Genomic DNA, 12,456 nt, shown 5'->3' on the forward strand with positions numbered 1-12,456 from the left:
GTGGGTCTCCTGATGATAAGAGATCACCACCATAGACACCTGCAACACCAGGGGGATTCCAGATGCGTTGCCAACCTAGAGGCCTAACATGGGATACCTCAAGTGCCAGTAATTTCACCGGCTGTCTTACTCTCCACGCCGAAACACAACAGTGCAAGCACTGCTGCTTCACGGCAGGATTAGCGAGCAAGATGGTGGTAGCAATCCGGGCGGACCTTGCACAAGGTCCTACCACCTGCAAAAAATATTAATGAATTTGTATGTTTTAGATTTGTCATCAACGCCTGCGCCAGTTCGTCGTACAGCAGAACGGTACCGGCGCCGGAACCGAAACCACGTGAGTGATCCCACTGCTGGGCACAGGCCTCCCGAAATGAGAGGGCTTTAAGTGACCCAGGAGTTGGAGAGTTACCATGGCAACCAGCTTCACTAAAAAGTTTATTCACCCTTATACAAGGAATATTATAAAGAATTATATTTACTGGGCATTTTCGTTTTACCATTGAAACTCACGTAGCCTCTATTTTCTTTTCGGTAGTACAGTAAACGTATGAGTGTTCGTCACTGTCCCAATGGTCGGCATCTTTAATTTTGTCATTAGCAATAGAGGTGACAGCAGGGTGTCGTTTATTGGGCATTTCGTGTCGAGCACTGGTACGTTTACTTTACACAGACTGCTAAAATCACAACCCTTTTGGTTTTGACGCCTCGGATAACAATTAGGTCAACTATAATCATAACAATGGCTATGGTGCCTATGGTTTATATCAATCCAATTTATGAAAAGTGTAAACAAAGACGCCATTTACCCGACCATAGACATTTAGTGATGTGAAAACCTAGAACCTAGTGCAAAATCATTAATCTGTTCAGTAAATCGATTAATTTATTAATTGAATGTATCAAAGTATTTTTGTATATATTTACAAAATATTAATTACATAATACTTGATTTAATGCCAAAGACTGTTTATTCAATTAAGAAAGTAGTAACTATTTTTTAATTTTAACGTTATTAAATAAAAATCGCTTATTAAAACGAGCATTAATCTATTTTTAAAATGTCAAATTTTCCACCATCTCTACGCTAGTCTATGCTACTATAGTTTATACCCATGTTTCATTCAAGATATAATGTGACGAAGATTTTTCAAATGAAAATTAAATATTGAAATGAAGTGAATTTTGGTGAAAAAGTGATTATACGTCTAGTTAAAAGACACGAATTATGTTATTGATGCGGTCCACTGGGTGTTTGTACAAGAATTTTGATAAAATCGGTTTGTTTACACTTTATATAAATTGGATTGATATAAACCATAACAGTAACAACAGTTACGGTGAAGGAAAACATCGTGAGGAAACCTGCACAAATCTGCGAAGCAATTCAATGGTGTGTGTGAAGTTCCCAATCCGCACTGGGCCCGCGTGGGAACTATGGCCCAAGCCCTCTTGTTCTGAGAGGAGGCCTGTACCCAGCAGTGGGACGTATATAGGCTGGGATGATGATGATGATAACAGTAAACGAATGATGACGTCATGTTCCGTCCACGTTTACGTTTCAGCGGCGGAGGGCCAGCCGCCGCCGGAGCCCGAGCCTCCGCGCAACATCACCTCCGAAGGTCTGCGGAAGCTCGGCGAACAGTGGAAGCAGTTCGTCGCCGATGGTACATTCGTCGTCATGGTGAGAACATCTACCCTAATTTTTTTTTAGGGTTCCGGAGCCAAAATGGCAAAAACGGAACCCTTATAGTTTCGTCAAGTCCGTCTGTCTGTCTGTCCGTCCGTCCGTATGTCACAGGCATTTTACTCGAAAACTACAAGATGTATATCAATGCAATTTGGAGTACAGATGTCTTGTCAAGCCGCTATTTAGTTTTGTAGTTAAATTACAAAAATAAATATTTATAGCGGGGGCACTTCATACACGTATCAGAAATTGAAAAATTTTTTTTTTACTTATCAATGTGTGGCACATAGTTCGATCTTTTGATAAGATATAAAGGTTTCTCAAAAACTTTTTTGATTAAGTGAAGATTTCCGGAAATAATCGCTCCCAAAGTAGCAAAAATTGTGTCCCCCCCAATCTATCTTGATTTTTTTCGTAATGGCTACGGAACCCTATCCTGGGCGTGTCCGACACGCTCTTGTTTTTTCTACGTAAAAGCCGACTCATGGGTGTCCCCTATCGCACCTGATGTTCGGGGCTTTGATTAATTGTACCTGTAGATACACATTTCCGAACAAAATCTCCTTCAAATTATTTGGCGTAACAAATAAAATCATCACCTACACAAATTAATTGTAGAATACCTACGTGACGAAATTTGAACCTAGTCTTTACTAGATTACAGTTGAATTTACCTTGCGGTAAAACTCCACAACGCTTGACACTTGACAGCTAAACTCCACGATATCACACACGCTTGACAGTTAAGAAATGGCTGCGCCTCGTTTCATAAAACCACACGTGTTTTACGGGCCCTTATTATAATATTTTTCACCTATGATGAGTTCTGTGATGTTTCGAGTTTGATTGTTTTAGAGATGTACGATTTATCGAGTGAAGTATCGAGCCACCATCACGTAAACCTTGTCGCGAACCCCCTACCGTCAAATAGCGAACCCCTAGGGGTTCGCGTACCCCACTTTGAGAAACCCTGATATAATGAACCGCGGCTATTGCCGATAATGTTGTGTCACGTCACTACTCAGTTCCGTTTTACACATTGCATCATTGCTCTTTAATGGACACTGATATTGCTATATATTTTTAAAAAGTACAGTCTTACATTTTTTTGATTAGGTATTTTGCTTCAAAATATAAATTACTTTTAAAAAATATTTTGCGAACGTAGTACCTATGCGTAATTCGGATAATTTTCAAGTGTCACAGAACTCATGATAGGTGAAAAATACAATAAGTTACAGTTGCATAAACTAGTATTCTTTTTATTTGTTCGTTAGTGCGACGACTTCTGGACCTCCCCCCACTGCTATAAGGACATGAAACGCTACGACTACTGGATGTACCGCAAGCTGCAGTTCGCATGCGCCGTCCTGTTCAAAGGAGACCTCAACTACCGCAAGCTGCTCGGGGAGAGGAACTGCAGCCCTGTCGCCGGGTTCGAGCCTTCCCTGCAGGGTTAGTGTAACCGACTAAAGGACGGGAGGGTTATGTCCCCGAATATATATATATTTTTTTTATTCGACTGAGTGGCAAACGAGCAAGTGGGTCTCCTGATGGTAAGGGATCACCACCGCCCATAAACATCTGCGACACCAGGGGTATTGCAGATGCGTTGCCAACCTAGAGGCCTAAGATGGGATACCTCAAGTGCCAGTAATTTATTTATTAGATGGTGGTAGCAATCCGGGCGGACCTTGCACTAGGTCCTACCACCTGCATACCGTCTTTACCATAAGGGCACACGGGGCTCGTAAGCTGTAAGCTGTAAGTAATAGATGATTTTGCTTAAAAGAGATACTGTGTCCTAATCATATTTAAGTACCTATACATATATACAGATGTATATTTGATGTGTGTAATAAATAAAATAGCGTATTCATAGTGGAAAATCATTTTACTTCGCTCCAAAAGGGCCCCAATTTCTTGTGTTCCCCGTGGGGTAATCAGGGTCATCTTAGGGCCTCATGACCCCCCCCCCTCTCATGGGACCTGGGCGGGGCAACGTTTTTAATAAAATAAGTATATTTCTGCGACAAAAGAGGATTGATTTTGTTTTCATTGGCGATGCATTTCGTCAGTACTTTAAAAAAAACTCGTATCTCAAAATTGATAACTTTTCTGAGTGCACTTTATGACCATTGGGTCAAGGTTCAATTTTTGACGTATTGATTTGAGATACGAGATTTTTTCAAAGTAGTGACGATTTGTCATTGTCCATAGAAATGATACTAACCCGAAACATCGATGTAATTATTTCTAGTTGTATTTGTTTTGCCAGGTTTCATCCCGGCGCCGATCCTTGCTCTGCGGACCGTCAAGGCCGATCTGATCTGCGGTCTGCCCAAGGGCAAGTTCGAAGCTATCAACAAGATAGACCCCGACTGGATGAGGAAGGGCGATTACGGGTAAGAAAAAAACATTTTTCACTTCTCATGCTCGTAAAGTTCGTGTTTATGCTGGATCTAGGCTACATAAAATGACTTTTTCTGCTCTAGTGCGTAAAGTAAAATCTTCGTCTAAGACCAAGGTACTAAGGTCTAAACAGCCACAAACGAAAAAGTTTCTACATATTTTTTTAATCATTATATAAAAATAAAAATCAATATCAATCAAAATAAACTAAAAATATATAATTATACATAAATGCATGAAAAATATAAGGTACGTAGTAAGTAAAAAATTGTTTCCACTGTGCTATTTCATTTGCTCGCCATCGAAGTGAAAAGTAGAGTGTAGAACTCGAGCATTTTCCCCTCGACGTGGCTATATGAACATCTCTGGTAAAATGGCTCGTTTTATGCTCTTGTTGTACAATCTACTATTTTAGGGCCTACGGCTACGGTTGGCACGGAGCGGGTGAACGCCTATTAAAAATAGTATGATCAGAGCTAACTGCGCGCGCGCATAGGATTGTACCTGCGCCCGCGCCGGCTAGCGTAGGCCCGTATTCGATTGTACCCCTCCCTCTGCTGGGCGTACTCTTTCGCTTTTTCCTGCTAATCTGTTTAATGTAATAATAATAGATTAGATTTATTTATTACAACACACATGCCAGTTAAAGTTTATTGGGAACGGCCCCTAATATTTATAATAAGATATAACACATATAGAGAATACCAATAAATAAATAAAAAAACTTTGTGTAACTTTTTAGTAACAAAAGCTTATTATTCGATAAATGAATTTCTAACAGATTGCAATAACTCTTAAGTAACTATGATGAGAATTATTATGTGATGCGTTTGCATGCACCACGACTGATTGTATGCCTAACGGCGCAACATAGTGATACTTCAAGTAGCTTTAAGATCTTTTGTACCAAACTATGTTGAACGAATAAATGAATTGTTATTATTATTAATTACAAGAAATGCACAAAAGGATCGTCAAATTTATACAAAAAATAAATCATATTACAATAAATTTGTCAGCTAAAAATAAAAATAGAATTTACAATGTCAAAGTAGAGTTCAATTCAATAATAATAATTAAAAGCAAAACAAGAATATAAATCTATGTCAAATTTATGAAATGGGAACAATCAATCGAACGAACAATAAAATAATTAAAATGTCAAAGCAATAAAATTAAACATAAGTAAAATTAAAAATTACTTCACAAATCTGTGAAAAATGTCAACAGAACAAAAACAAGAGTACCTATAGATAGAACAAGGTACATAGGCAAGCGCAGCGTAGGACGTCCACCAACGAGACGGACACACACCCATAGAAGGTCATGTCAGTATGGGCGTGTACATGAAAAACATCGATCGGTCGATATTTCCATGTCAGTATTATTCGGCCCGGTAAAGAGTGTCACCTGTCAAAACGATCGAGTCAAAGACACATAAATTCTATTTTAATGTTTTTTATTCTGAAATATGGAACAACACGTAACCGACCGGCCTGTCGTAATTTGGCGGCAAAGAAAACTCTTTAATTTTTTTAAATTAATTGATGCGATTCGCGCTGTCATCGTTCATCCACCATTACCTCTCATATTTCGTTTTCTAGATTTTTTTTACCGTACAACGGCAAAAACTACTAGACACTGGCAAAATTGTCCTCAAATGGACAGAGCCATATTTTTTTAAAGAAACAACAACAACAATTAATTGATGCTACTTAAAAATCTGATATTTTTTCTGTTAAAACCATTCTGGTTATTCCTATTAATTTCCTAATTTTTCAGATATTCCCCAATAAATCTTTAACCGCCATTGTATGAATTATAAGGCAAAAATTACCCAGCTCATTTCGCCGAAGTCTTATAATTAAGACAAAATGTCATATAGTTTCGGTGTAGGTGGCGATACGGGCACGTACGAATGAAAAAGTATTGGCGGTTAAAAGGTTAATGTCCATTAACTAAAACTAAATGCACAACTTAAAGAATGACTTCCCTCGCAATTATATTTCCCTGAAGACTCACTTCGATTCGTCTTTGGAACCATTCTGATAAGACTTATCAGTTAATTAAAACATTTATGTTCATTCCAATTTAAAGTTACGAGGCAAAATGATATTAATTTTATGCTTTGACGATTATTTCGTTACGGATAGATAAAGTTTGCGATATTTCTGTTTGATTAGCGCGTCTATAACAACGTATATTAGATACACTTAGCATTTATTTTGCTGCATTATTCAGCAGCTTTAACGTTTAGACAGGTAAATTTTACTAATGTAAACATTGAATGTTTTAAAATTCGTCTGTCTTGTGATACACGCTTATACGACTAAATAGGGATGTTGACACCACCAATCAATTGACGTACTTTTTATGAGCTGTCAAAACACAATTCTCCCAGAGTTTGAATGGAAATAGCAACTTATGACGTCACTCGTTCGCCAACTCAATCAACTAACTGTTTATTTGTTTTAAAGCAACAAAAAATCTAATTTTGCTGTAAATAAATCGAAAATAAATCTGGTTTTCAGGGCTAAAATAAAGCGTTTGTTTACTGGAGTCGTGTCTTCGAATTATTTTTTAATGGTGTCAACATCCCTATTATAGTGGTCGGACTTGTTTGGTATACTTACATAGACGTAAGTTCAGTCAACAAAATATTGTTTTAAAAATGGATTTTTTAACGAAAAATTACTATTATAATTACCATATTAGATCAAATAGGTACCTAAGTGTAATTTTTCTGTTATGCTTTGAGATGGCGTATAGGTTCGTACTGCTGCTGCCATTGGTAAACGCTCGCTTCGATATCAACATAGGCTCACATCAGCGGACGGACTCAAAAGGGGTCCACGTCTCCTTCAACGGTCGCGCTATTGACATCATATCAGACAAAGAACGCTCCTCCTTCGGCCTCTCCGACCAAAGCGTGAAAGACGGCGCCGAATTATACTTCGGGAAACGACCCACCGACGTCTACTTTCACAGTCCTACACCCGAAAACGTATACGAGACTTACCAATGGGAACAAGTATCTAGAACCATCACAGCTAATGAAGGGAAACTAATTAACGTAGCAACAAAACACGAAGTTATCGCGCATCAAGCATTCGAGAACTTAGAAGCAGTAGATATTATTGTTAATGTTGCTATGAGTCGTTCAGTTGAAAACAAAGTTTCAATAACTTGGAATACAGGTGCTGAGCTAACAGTGTCCGACAACACTAAAATGAACTTAGCTGTTAAATATAGGTCTTTAGAAATGAACCTTCATACTAATTTGTACGAGGATTTGGAGAAAACTGAGGCAGTACCGTTTGGTAATGGTTGCTTTTTAAACATAACGTTGCAGCCTGGTAAGTCTATAATGTCTGAGTTGCATGCCACTAAGGTTGTTGCCAGAACTGAACTGGATTATGAAGCTAGGTTACATGGGGTTGTAGCGGCGTATTATGCGGAAAAATATAAGGAACATAATTACTGGGCCTTGGATGTCGCAGCTATCATGGAGTATGCGGAGTTGAGGAATTCTATTGTGGCCCAACAGAATGTGGTTAGTCAGTTTTATGAAGAGCCCAAGCTGATCGTTCGGGATCGTGAGAATGGGAACTTGATTTTCAAAGGGTTTAAATGTCCTTATTACAATGCAGCAGTACTAGTTTGATTCACGAAAAAGGGTGTGAATATCCGAAAGACAAAACTATATAGTTATGTGTATACGTGTTATTCGCTGAGTGCGAAGTACTAGATGGGGGTAATGGAATCTATTGCAGCGCTCATAGTGGCCAAAAGTAGAAATAATGAAGGCTGATCTGTCATATCTGTCATTAACAAAGCAATATAATAATAATAATAATAAAATAATGAAAGATATTTATTTAATAGTTTGCTTACAATTTCTACATAGGTACATAACAAATAAGTACAATCAAGCTATCAAATGGAAAGCGACTCAGCTTATGCCTGCGCCTTGCAGAGCAAAGAATTTGTTTAGACTTAAGAGTTAGTTTTTCTCGATTATTCCATAAAAATTTAATGAAAATTAAAAATCACGGTATCAGTAATTTTATATTATAAATGAATACGTGATATTTTTGATTGTTTGTCACAAAAGGAGAAGTGTAATGTTAGCAATTGAACCGCTACCGATAAATCTCTTTATTAATTCATTTGAATTAGTACAAGTGTATTTAATCCTATAATATTTTTGTTCATGTGCCTTAATATATAAGGTGGTATTTTGCTTTTATAGGTATTTAGTTTTTTATGTCTTGCCTGAGCAGCATGTTATGTTTCTTATTAATAGTGGAAACTGTTGTAGCTATTTTCAATATTTTTATGTCTTTTATACTATGCATTATTTCAAGCTATTTGTTTTCCTAAAATAAATAAATAATTAAATATGAATATTGTCTATTTATTCGTATAATTATGAGGTATTTCTTAAAAAACTTTACATCCGCTCCGCAACTGCGTGTGTCAAAAATACCTTCTGCGCAAAATGCTCGATATATCACAAGCTCTCATCCTTATTTTGCACTCTTTGGGATTTTTTTTCTAAAGCGCTAAGTTTTTGGTAAAAAAATCATTTTTAACACAAGCGTTTTTTTCGGTGACTGTACTTCTCGTTGACTGTACTTGCATTGTAACCTAAACTACATTTACATACCAAATTTCGAGTTGAAGAGCCGGCCTGAGGAGACTATCCTAGCCGGATTACCGGGATGTCACTACTAAATTATTGTATTGTCACGCAATTTACATAAGTATGCCAAATTTTAAGACAATCCGACTACTGAAAGTTGTTCGAATTTAACTTGCAAGATTTGATTGCAGACAGACACAACGGGACAGGTGAAACTATATTTAGGGGCTGTTTCACCATCCATTGATTAGTGTTAACTGGCGGTTAGGTGTGATGCCGTCTCTATTTCTTTTGTTCGAATAGACGGAGACGGCATCACATTTAACCGTCGGTTAACGCTAATAAATGGATGGTGAAACAGCCCCTTAGTTTTTAAAGCTTGTAAAAATGTGGTTATATTGCAGCGTGATCCAGTTCTGCGCGAAGGCGGAACCCTTGAAGATAGCGGACCGTCCGTGCTCGCATTACTGCGGGGCCTGCATGGGCATCACCTGCCCAGAGGAGGGCGCATTCTGGTGACTCCGACGTAAGTAGAACTGTAACTTTCAAATAGAAACAAACAAGAGGACATGTCATGTCCCGGTTTGTACCGAAACCTGTGTCGCCGAAAATGCTCACAGCGCATTCATACTTCGAGATATTCAAATTTTATTGAGTTTCACGTTGTAGGTGGGCCAATCAACTATTTTACCGACGCTTTGGGCGTCTCCTGCGTTACCAAAATTGTCTCTGGCGGTGCCAAAAAATCGTACTTCCAACAAGATATTTCACGGTTTTTTAGGTTGAACTTGTGTAGGATGCCATGTATTCATTGTACACCATCTATTATATTACAGAAAAAACATGGTTACTTAAATAAAACTGAAACTGTTTAAAAATGTCGCGGACAGATTAGTGTCGGTAAAAAAGTTGATTGGCCCAGGTATTTGTATTGGTCGTAGCTTTTAATCAAAATAATAACTACTGAACCGATTTTCTCCCGTCAGAGTGCAGCACTAGCACAAAACCGTGAACAGGTTTTTTGAATATCGTATTATTTCAATTAATGTTTTTGGAAATATAGCTCTATTGTTACTATCGATGTAAAATATCATGTTATTTTGTTACTAATAAATATATCATAATTTCACGGTACTTACTCTTTGGTCATGATCTGTCATGGTGACACAAGAGAACTGACGTTGTCATGGGTTTGCGCTAGTGTCGCCCCCTGAGCTGAGCTTTGCCTGATATGCCCTATTTAGACATGCTACTAAAAACATAACTTTCTTTTTGTGTACCACCCCACCCCGGTCTATATACGTCCCGCTGATAGCAACAGCCTGCCTCTCAGCATGAGAGTTCTTTGTGCTGTAGTGTAGTAGAAAGTGGCTGACCAAGGAGCTAAAATTTTACCTAACAAATTATTTGCCACTATTCTCTGTCTTACTTTAGGTTTTTTTTTTAGTCTCATTTTTTTTATAAGCCATACGTCTTACTTTAGGTTTAGTTTTGTACTTTTAAGAGCGTTCGTATTAAAACATGTTTTGTTTCAGGTACTCTTCAAGTCTTCAAACTCATTTTTATTGCAATTACACTACATACTCACTTAAATCAATTATACCGCTTTTTGGCACTTAAACCTTTATATCTGTTAAATAAAACATTTTATTTTGAAAACAGATTTTTATTTACAGTTTATTTTTTACAAGTATTTACAATTTACAAAAAAAGTATTTTTAGTATAAATTGGTACATTTTTTTATTGCAAACAAGGAGTGGTCTGGATAAGCCTGGATGAATGCAGGATACAAGTATATAATAATAAAAAAGACGACGTGCCATTTTCAGCATGGCAAATATGGCATTGAGGGTTTCTAGACTGGCGAAATATCGCAAGATGGCGTTAGTATCGAGAGATCAGAGGCCGTTTCGCCTAACGTTTCTGACGCTCGTGATCGCAATCAAATGACAGTTTTTGTTTGCGAAATCTGTCATTTGATTGCGATCGCGAGCGTCAGAGACGTTAGACAATACGGCCTCAGTTTGACGTTGCAGTCTTGCTTGTGATTGGCTCAAGTATTTAACCAATCACAAACGTGATGCATATGTCAAAGTTGTCAAACGGACACTATAATAGCGCCAACTAACCTGTCACAGGATTCGATTTGTAGCATTCGAACATGGCGGATGTAGACAATACCTAATTTTGATATTTCTGTTTCTTTGGCTAGTTGAAGTATAATTTTGATAGTGTTTTATGCGGCGATTAACCTTAACAGTGATCACAAAATTCTATATTGCTCTCGTGTCTGACATTTTTTAATGCGCAAGTTGTCTCCACGTGGTTTCTGGAGTTTTACTATCATGTTGAAAAAACTATCACCGTACAACGTCCCTCTCAAAGAGAGTTTACCTTGACATTGGCGAAATTGTCCTATTAATTAGGACAGAAAAACCATATCTTAAAAGAGAAGAAGAAGAAGAACCTGTCACAGAAACCGGGTGACACTCTTTCCCGGCCCGGATAATACCGGGATGGAAATACCGACCCTGTTTTTTGTGTACACGCCCATAGAAGCTGACAGGAGCTTCTATGCGCGTGTACACGAAAAACAGAATCGGTATTTCCATCCCGGTATTATCCGGGCCGGGAAAGAGTGTCACCCGCAGAAACCCTCATTTTCTCATTTACCAGGGGGTAGGTTAGGTTTCACCATCCATTGATTCATTTATCCGTCAATTAAAAATAATCAATAGGTGGTGAAACAGCCCCCTTACTCTACAAACTTCTGTATTTCTAAAACTGAATAGGGTAGATATCATCACCAATCAAATAAACGTACTTAGCTGTCAAAAAACAACTAAAAATCTAATTTAGCCGAGCTTAAATTCTTTTTTTTACCATAGTAACGTCTTGACATTATTGTATGGTATCATATACCCTATTATTGCAGCAGAATCTAGTAAATTCAAAATAATTTATCGGTGGTGAAGTGATATGATAAAAGAGAATGCGTAATCGCACATAAACCAAAATATAAATGGTATTCTGCCCTTTCGCAGAAATAAATGTATAATTTGCCAAACGCCGAAACAAAAAAATCTCAGTGTATTTTTTATGGTTTTATAAACACAGTAGGTAAAGTAGGTGTGTGATGAAAGTTCGGAAAAAATATAGTTTCGGAAAAATTCGTGGGTTGGGCAATAAAACAGTTAGACAAATAAAACATTTGGGAATAATGTTTCGGCAAAAAGACAGAGAACCAATATAAATATTCATGAAAATGCATCGGGCAATACAATTTACCCCGAATTAATATGCATTAACGACTAGATTTTTTGTTCACTTGTCATGCTCGTGAACCTCTTATTTATGCTGATTATATGAGACATAAAATTACTTTTCATGCTCTAGCGTATAAAGTAAAACCTTCCAACTTAAAACTTCCCAACAGACACAAAAAAGTGCGTACAATGTTTTTTTTTTAATAATTCGTGATTTACATTAATAAGTTAACAAAACTACACAGAATACGAATAAGTCAATATCAATGCATGAAAAATAAAAGGCACCTAGTAAATAAATATTTGTTTCCACTGTTGCAGTTTGATTTCCTCGCAATATAAGTGAAAAACAGAGCTTATAACTTGTTCATAAGAATAATTTTACCCTCGACTCAAATATCGACCCTCGCTTGTGGCTCGGTTGGGTATAAACGGCTCGTGT

The 12,456-nt window shown here is 37.4% G+C and overlaps 2 protein-coding genes across 5 annotated transcripts in view; both read left to right on the forward strand.

The window, feature by feature from the left end:
* The window catches only part of LOC141444258 (damage-control phosphatase ARMT1-like), a 28,486-nt gene extending 16,709 nt beyond the window's left edge, over positions 1-11,777 (forward strand). For 3 of the 4 annotated variants that reach the window (XM_074109749.1, XM_074109746.1, XM_074109748.1), the window contains 6 exons: positions 270-337; positions 1,566-1,684; positions 2,968-3,145; positions 3,969-4,095; positions 9,152-9,273; positions 10,283-11,777. In XM_074109749.1, the coding sequence (XP_073965850.1) occupies positions 270-337; positions 1,566-1,684; positions 2,968-3,145; positions 3,969-4,095; positions 9,152-9,266 (607 nt within the window). In that variant the 3' untranslated portion in view covers positions 9,267-9,273; positions 10,283-11,777. The remainder of the gene's footprint in view (positions 1-269; positions 338-1,565; positions 1,685-2,967; positions 3,146-3,968; positions 4,096-9,151; positions 9,274-10,282) is intronic. The other variant, XM_074109747.1, reaches the window with a different exon arrangement.
* On the forward strand, positions 4,997-9,117 carry LOC141444262 (U-megalopygitoxin(8)-Mo12-like). The gene is made up of 2 exons (XM_074109753.1): positions 4,997-6,363; positions 6,861-9,117. Exon 2 carries the CDS (start codon positions 6,861-6,863, stop codon positions 7,764-7,766), a length of 906 nt encoding a protein of 301 aa, XP_073965854.1. The 5' UTR covers positions 4,997-6,363; the 3' UTR covers positions 7,767-9,117.
* Positions 11,778-12,456: the final 679 nt, after the last annotated feature.

This window comes from Choristoneura fumiferana, chromosome 29 (assembly GCF_025370935.1).
Source record: "Choristoneura fumiferana chromosome 29, NRCan_CFum_1, whole genome shotgun sequence".
In the NCBI taxonomy this organism is placed as follows: Eukaryota; Metazoa; Arthropoda; class Insecta; order Lepidoptera; family Tortricidae; genus Choristoneura; species Choristoneura fumiferana.

Coding starts and splice junctions, on each gene's coding strand:
- LOC141444262 (XM_074109753.1), top strand. CDS start 6,861: ATGGCGTATAGGTTCGTACTGCTGCTGCCATTGGTAAACGCTCGCTTC.